Source organism: Strix aluco, chromosome 3, assembly GCF_031877795.1.
Source record: "Strix aluco isolate bStrAlu1 chromosome 3, bStrAlu1.hap1, whole genome shotgun sequence".
NCBI lineage: Eukaryota > Metazoa > Chordata > Aves > Strigiformes > Strigidae > Strix > Strix aluco.
The window spans coordinates 115,779,874-115,787,625 of NC_133933.1; the positions used below are offsets into that span (position 1 = coordinate 115,779,874).

A 7,752-nucleotide genomic window follows, 5' to 3' on the forward strand; every position below is an offset into this window, starting at 1 on the left:
ACGCCCCTCTCTCCACTCCTACCCACTTGGCAGTGGCGGGTGTGCTCCCCCCATGGGGATGGTCTCTCCCCACACCCCCCGACCCGCGGCAGTGCTCTCTCCCCCACCCCACGCGTTACCCCATCACTGCTGCCTGGCAGAGGCGAGTGTGCCTCTTCTCCCCCCGCCCCGCAGCAGTGGTCTCCCCCCAGTTCCCCCCCACCCCCACTCAGTGGTCTCTCCCTCACCTCACTGCTACCTTTCGGGAGCTGGGAGCCCCTCTCCTACCCCCGCCCCCGGGCAGTGTTCTCTCGCTCTCTCTCCATCCCCCCCCCGCCCCCGGGCAGTGGTCTCTCCCCACCCCACCGCTGCCCTCCGGCAGAGGCGGACGTGCCCCTCTGCCCTCGCCCCGCAGCAGCGCTATCTCCCTCACAGCCCCCCCCCACCCCGCCGCCGCGGCTGCCGTGGTCCCGTCCTGCCCCTTACCGTAGCGCTGCCGGCGCGGCGGGCGCCCCAGCGCCTCCGGCCCGCCCGGCCCCCACAGCAACACCAGGGCAGGAACCAGCCACAGTCGGAGCCTCATGGTCCGGGCGCGGCTCCCTCCCGCTCCGTCCGCCCGCTCGTTCACATTCGGTCGGGGAAGCTTCACCCTCTGCCCGCCCCGCGGCCCCTCGCGCCGTGCCGGGCCCGCCGCCCTCCTGGGCCCGCACCCGGAAGCGCGGCGACTGCCCACGGAGCATTGTGGGTGAGGGCGGGGCCGCCATCTTAGGCGGCGGGGGCGGGCGCTGAGGGGAGGGGAGGGGAGGGGAGGCCCTGGCGGGAGCACGGCTCCTCCGGGGCGGCGGCGGGGGCAGCCCGCCCTCGGCGCGGTGTGGGTGGTGTACCGCAGCTGTTGTCTCCAGCCACGGTTGCGCTGTGAGGGCGTGAGGCGCTGTGTGCACCATTCCGCCCCGCAAGGGCGCTCGCGTTCTCGGGGCATCCTGGCCACGGCACTCTTACCTGTCTCCCGGAGGGGGAACAAGCTTCCCGCCTGCCATCTGGAAAGGGAAAGGGTTCTCTGTTTCTGCAGCCCCTCTTTGGGGTGAGTTCGGGATGCAGGCCCACCTTGAGCTGGACTCGAGCGCTCTCACATCTTCTCACATGCACAGTGATATCTTGTACAGCTGCGTTTGCAACTCGCAGAAGAGTTTTTCCTCGGGCCGTGCGAGTGGCTTTACTAGATGACTTTACGCAGTTTTGTGTAGTTTTCTTAGCGCGACTGAAGATTGTGGCACTTGGTACAAATAATGAGTCAACGGTTCCCAAACAGCACACCTTATTGCCATAAAAACATCGGAAAACATGCTTGAGTTACAGTGGCACTTTAGTGTGCCGGTTAATGTTCTCTGGAATTTGCTTAATCTCTTCCCTATTTGCAGATGCCTCTAGCAAAGATGATTGCAAATTATATACTCAGCAAAAATGGAGAAAAAACGTCACCATCACCCATCCTGCTTTCTGCCACACTGCTCATCGGTTAACCTGAAATACTTGAATAGCTATAGCATGAATAAAATTATTCCTTACTCAGTTTTTCATAAGAACATAAGGACAGACATAGTGCTTAAACCAAGAGTATATGTCTCCCAGTTTCTTGTCTCCAAAGACAGGTAGATAATAAGAGGCCAAGCTGCTGGTGAAGCTTCCAGTGGGTCCGCTTTGAATTTCCAACAATTTGCATCTACTGACTCCCTAAATCAGAGCTTATTTCTTCTTGCTTAGCAGCTCTCAGTGCATCTACTCCAGACATTTCTCCAGTTGACCCTCTACTGCTTGTAAGCTTCTAGCATCCATAACATCCTGCGGCAGGGAGTTCCGTGGTGTACTTGTATGTATGAAGAATTACTTTCTTTGCTTTCAGCCTGACATTTCATGACACCATTTGATGACCCCTGCTTCTTGCTTTAGAAAGGACAGTAAACAATTTTGCTTTCTTGAAGCCGGTCATCACTTTATAGCCTCCATGAGATCCCCTTTCGGTTTGTATGACTTCTCTTACAGACTGACAAGTTCAAGAGAAATTTAGTTCTTCTTTCAGTGGCAGATGTTTGTTGCTATTCTGTGAATTTGCCAATTCTACTATTCCTGTTCGTACTGGTGGGACTGGAACTGCACACACTGTTCAGGATAGGGGCATACAGTGAATTTATAAGTGGCATAACAGTATTCCCTGTCTTGTTCTCAATATTGTTCCTAAATATTTCTAACTTTCAATGTGATGTCGATTTCCACTGAGCTGACATTGTCCTACAAATAACATTAAATTTCCAAAATCTCACTCCTGAAGTGTAATGGTCAGTTCAGAAACTGTTATTCTCAATGTAATGTAAAACTGTGTTTTCCTCACGTGGATTACTTTGCATCTGTCTATATTCACAGTCATCTATCATTTTACTGCTAGTCACTGAAGGCTCAATTCAGTTACCCATATGTAGGTGTCTAGTGCTATTTCAAATGACACAGCTTATCTTACTGAGGCTTCAGAAGAGCATGGGTCTCCATTAGGTCCTGTGCCAGAACCATTAAGATGTCTCCCATAATGTAGAGCATGAGTGTGGGTAATGGAGGCCCAAGTATTGAAAGGTCTTTCCGCAATTCTTCTCAGCCACACCTTTTCTTTCTTTCCATGAATAACACGATATCATCAGCAAGCTTTGTCTCACCACTCCTCACCTCCTTATTCAAATTATTTATGAATAAGCACAGAGATGTGAAGGTGCATTAGTGACTTCCTTTCACTGTGAAAACTGACCATTTAGTCTTTTAACGACATTTTAATGCATGCAGGGATCTTCTCTTTTGTCCCATGGTTGCTTAGTTTCCTTAAGAACCTTTGGCAAAAAAGTGCTGAAAGTCTTTCAGAAATCTCAGTAAACTATATCTCCCCAGTCCCTCTTATCCAAGTGCTTGCTGACACATTCAGAAAATTTCATACGAAGTTTATAAGGCAAGACTTCTCTTTGCAGAAACAGTGTTGACAAAACCCATGTTAACCTTTCCCTAATGAATCATACCTGTCCATGTATGCACTAACTCTAGTTGTTACTAATCTGTGCAGAACAGGTGTCAGTTTTAATGGTTCACCAGCTTTCCCCTAGAAACATTTCTAAAAAATAATGTAACATTTGATACAATCCACTTCTCAGATGCCAGGAAAGTTTTAAACAGGAATTTACACCACATAAGAATTTCAGTTATTTCATCCTCGAGTTTCTTGAATGGAGAGAATCCGTTGAGAATCTGTTACCGTTCATTTTGTCTACTCTTAATTCATGAACCTTTTTTTAAGTCAACATCTCAGTTTGAAACAGATCAGTGAGAAGGCTGATGATGAGATGTTCCAGCAGAGAAACACACACAGGAAGTTCTCTTAGGTCTTCCACTATGGCCTTGTCATCTCTGAGCGGTGCTTTTCAGTTGGTGGGTTTCAGAACCTAGCAAGCTTCTGGCACTTGGTACACTAAGATTATTGAAATCCTCTTGAAAAAGATTTATTGTTGAATTTTATACCTTTTATAACTCTTCCCTTTGATGTCATTCATGAGATCTATTGCAACTCTCTGAGACTTTTTTTTTTCCCCCAAATGAAAAGTCTGATTTTGGTTAGTCTTCTCTTGTGCTCATTCTAGTTACCTCTTTCTGTATTTTTCTAGATATAACGTACCCATTCTGGAGTATATATTATATCCTTTTCCTCTGCTCATGTCTTAATTCTAGTGACTGTCCTATTTTCTGACATCTGCTGAGTACAGAGTTGAGATTTCAGGTAGCTGATGCTACACCAGCTTTCCAATATCTCTTTCCAAAATAGTAACAACTAAACAAGTGCTCATCATGGTATTGGGTGAAGGTTATACTTGGCATTTATAAACATCAATTTTCATTTGCCATTTTATCAGATGTCATTTAATATTGCAGGTTCTTTCTGCAACTCTTAGAATCAACTTTAAATGGAACTTTCTGTAATAATTTTGTTTTATCTGCAAACTATTTATCCCTATTTTCAGATCATATATTGAACTGAAGAGGTCCAGTACAGATCCATTTTCTTATGGATGGATGGACTTTCTTATCTCTCACTATTTTGTAACTTGTAAAGCAAGATACAGAAAGCCACGTAAAAGGTTTCTTTTTCTGAATTTTCCCACTGAATATATTTGTTTCTTCCATTTACTTCTGATCTCACAAGGACACCTTAACAATAAATGTTGATTGCTTGTAAATATTTTTAGGGTTATAGACTGACTGTGATTTGTGTTTTGATAGAGCCCATCACAATGGAGTTGTTAGATTAAGGTGTTTAAACAATGTAATAGCAAAACAGTAAATAGTAATTAGGGAAAGTGTAATTGTTTACATTAATAACTAATTTATTTTGTATCAGTAGGTTAGTCTGATGGCATGTCAGAGTGTGATTTTTTTTGTTAATTAGTTTATGCAAATATATGATCTTGTGTCCAGTACAAGGGCACTTTGGGAGTGTGTTGATAGGAATACATTCTTCCCTTCCCCTGTTAAGGAACTTGAGCCATTTTATTAATGTGATTAGGGCTTAAACAAGGATATGATAAACACATAGGGTATGATTAGAAATTAGTGGGAGACAGCACGTAGTGTGTTTTGGTGAGAAATAACACAAGAACAGTACCTTGAATAAAAAAAGAAACAAAGGAATTGAATATATATAGCCAGTAAAATATGATGTTCTGTGTTAATAATGAAAGCTAAAGTGCAGAGAGAGTTAACTGGACAGCTAACCGGACAGCTAACCCTGTTCAGAAGAAGAGTTCCTTTGAGAATAAGTATTTGACAGAAAGAGGTTAGCCCACTAACCAGATCGATTCCTAAAATATACAGTTTAATAATTTGATTAGAAAGGAAGGTGCATTTTGTGGCAGGCCCTGGAGGAGTATGGAGGATTACCTTTGTTTTGTGAATGTTTGAATAGTAAATGAAGCCCCGAGGAAAAAGGCCTGATCTTGGTTCTGAGCTAAAGAGATAAGCAGAGCCCCACCCCACTCCTGTGGGAGACCGTAGGCTGCATAAAGCCACATATTTTCCCATGGGAATTATTGGAACCCCTGTTACTTGTGGCTTTTGAAACTAAGTTGGGCAAAGTCCTGGGAAGTGCAATCTCCTATAAGGAGTGTTCTTCCTTTGGGAGGAGGATGGAATGAATGGGTTCATAAGTTTCTTCAACATTCATGATCATCTGCAAAAAATATCCTTAAAAGCACTTGGGAGTTTCTCAAAGTAAAATAACTTCCAAAACATGGAAAAAACCCAACAGCAAACCACCATCTGTGTTTGTGTAATACAAGGAGGGCTTTGTGTTTGTTTAATACCACGGAACATGCGACCTAATAGCAAGAACAGATCTGCAAGAGTTAATAGACAAGAAGACTGGTATGCTTAGGTCCTATTTGCTGAGGTTAAATCTTCGCCCTCTTGCTGATTGAGACTGTTCTGATAAATGAGATCTGGACTCCCGTGGCATACCAGTTCTGTACTGTTCAAGAAAAAGTGTAGAAGTTTCTAGCATTTCTCTCTTCCTCAAATTTTTGTCTTCTCCTCTATTCTCTTCCATGGCTGTCCTTTACCAAGTCATCTGACTTAGTCTCCTCTCTTTTATCTCCATAGATTTTTTTTTCCCTTACAGCCTTTCATTACTTCGAAGGCCTCACCCTTACTTAGTGCTGTTTGGACTGTTGTCACTTTCTAAATATGTGTAATAGCATTCCAGATTAATGATCCAGATGTTTACATTATTAATAGTCTTTTCCCGCTATTTCCCCTACCTAGTCAGCAAGACAGAAACTTGGCTACAACTCTTGAAATCTACACATTCCATTATTTTCTGACTACAAGCAACTTCTATGGTCTTCCAGGACTACACTAATACGCTGCAACTGGACTAACTTACCTGCTGTGCCAGTTTTGAAATCTTCTATTACTGCAATGTAAAGGAATGCAGAGGCGCCAACATGAGAGAGCTTTTTCAAGGCAGAAGCAACCTGAATTTGTTCTTCATAATCGTGAGTATGTGTTCTCCATAATTATAATAACACATAATGCTTTTCTTCCCTGAAGCATATCAAAGTCAATCTTCTTAGGGAGGGAATATACTCTTGTGAAGTTACTTCCTGTTACAGTCTTTTTAAAATCCACAAAGAAATTACTTGGCCCTACTTTCTGACACAAAGTGGTCCCTATTTCTTATATCTGCCAGGAGATGGTGCTGCCAGTCTTCTGTCTATTCCTTTCCAGTTCTTAGGAAAGGTGGCACATGTTTATGTAGAATTAAAAATATAGATAATGAAGATGCTTCTGCCATCTGACTGGTGCTCTTTTGTCCTAATAGAGATCTTAAGAGAAACAAAAAACACCTTTCCATTTTTAAAGCTTGCTACTGTCTTAGAACTAGACATACATATTTAAGATCCATCAGTGGATTAATTTGTCAATGGCAAACCCATTCAGTTTTCCAGAGTCTTCTAGTGTTCCGTGACAGAATGATGGATATAAACCATTCATCTTTATGATTTGCTGGGTAGTTTCACACCTGCCTTTCTCACCTTTACAGACATCTCTGGATGCGCTCTGCCAAGGTGGTTGGTTCATACTTTCACAGGCATCCCAGCCCTGTTCAGAGAACCCAAGCTTTGACACTGCTTTAAATGGAAGCAGGATGGGGTTTTAAATCTCATCCTAAATCACTTTAGGCAATTTAGGCAGTTCTCTTAGCATTAATGCTGTTGTGAACAGGTCCTGTGCCTCTGGTTCCACTGTGCACATGTCACAAAATATGGCCTGAAATGACCTTGAAATATGTAGTGGAGGGACACATTCTATTCTGTTTGATCATTGTGACAGTTTATTCGTAATTTTTAATCTACTGTCAGCACTGGCATTACATTTATAAATATGTATAAATGTCACAAAGCAACATGCTTCCTTTTAAGTTCAAAGGATCCATTTTTTAGCTTTGTTTGGTACCAGATTTTTTCTTCACCAATGCAATTTTTTGGTAACACTCATGGCTACAGTAAGAAAAAAAAGAACAAGGCCTAATTTCAAATTGCGAGGTTTCATTATGTTCTGGTTCTAAAATACATCCCAGTGATTTAACATATATCCTGGTGATTTCTCTTACCCACAGAACAGCTGTCACAGACACTGGTAAAAGTTAACATCTCTGGTACTAGTCTCCTGCTTTTCAGAGGACATCAGGTGTTTTTACTAGTTCTCTTTTCTCTCCTCAGGAAAAGCTTCTCTGATTTGAAATATAACAGAAGAAAAGAGAATCTTAAGTATTTGGTAAGATACAATGTATTTCTTCTGGGCAATATTTTTGATCAGGCTAATATATCTCCAGGAGGTGCTGTTAATGTAAAGGCAGCTAATGTGGAGCTTTTGGAAAGTAATAAAATGTGGGCTAGTCTCCAGCTGTACTATTTTGGTGTATCAGACAGAGGGAACTGATTGCCAGTACACTCCAGCAACCCAAGCAAAACCTGGCAGCTGGACAACTGAACATCTACTGAAGTGCAAAAAAAAAAATTAATAGAAATTTTAACTGATCTTTGGAAAGATCTGCTGGGAATCTACGTTATGCTGACTGCTTTGGTCATATACTTGTGTGTATGTATACGTATCTATGTCTGTGTATACATATGAACAGTCCCTGTATAGGCTTAGAATTGAACGGGAAGCTTTATAAGAGACAAATGAAAC

General features: G+C 43.0%; 1 protein-coding gene across 3 annotated transcripts in view; it reads right to left on the reverse strand.

The window, feature by feature from the left end:
- The window catches only part of ADAM17 (ADAM metallopeptidase domain 17), a 37,994-nt gene extending 37,297 nt beyond the window's left edge, over window positions 1–697 (reverse strand). For 2 of the 3 annotated variants that reach the window (XR_012622681.1, XM_074820039.1), the window contains exon 1: window positions 466–697. Coding sequence is in view for 1 of the 3 variants with exons in the window: in XM_074820039.1 (XP_074676140.1) it covers window positions 466–562 (97 nt within the window). In the remaining 2 variants the exon portion in view is untranslated. The remainder of the gene's footprint in view (window positions 1–465) is intronic. The other variant, XM_074820040.1, reaches the window with a different exon arrangement.
- Window positions 698–7,752: the final 7,055 nt, after the last annotated feature.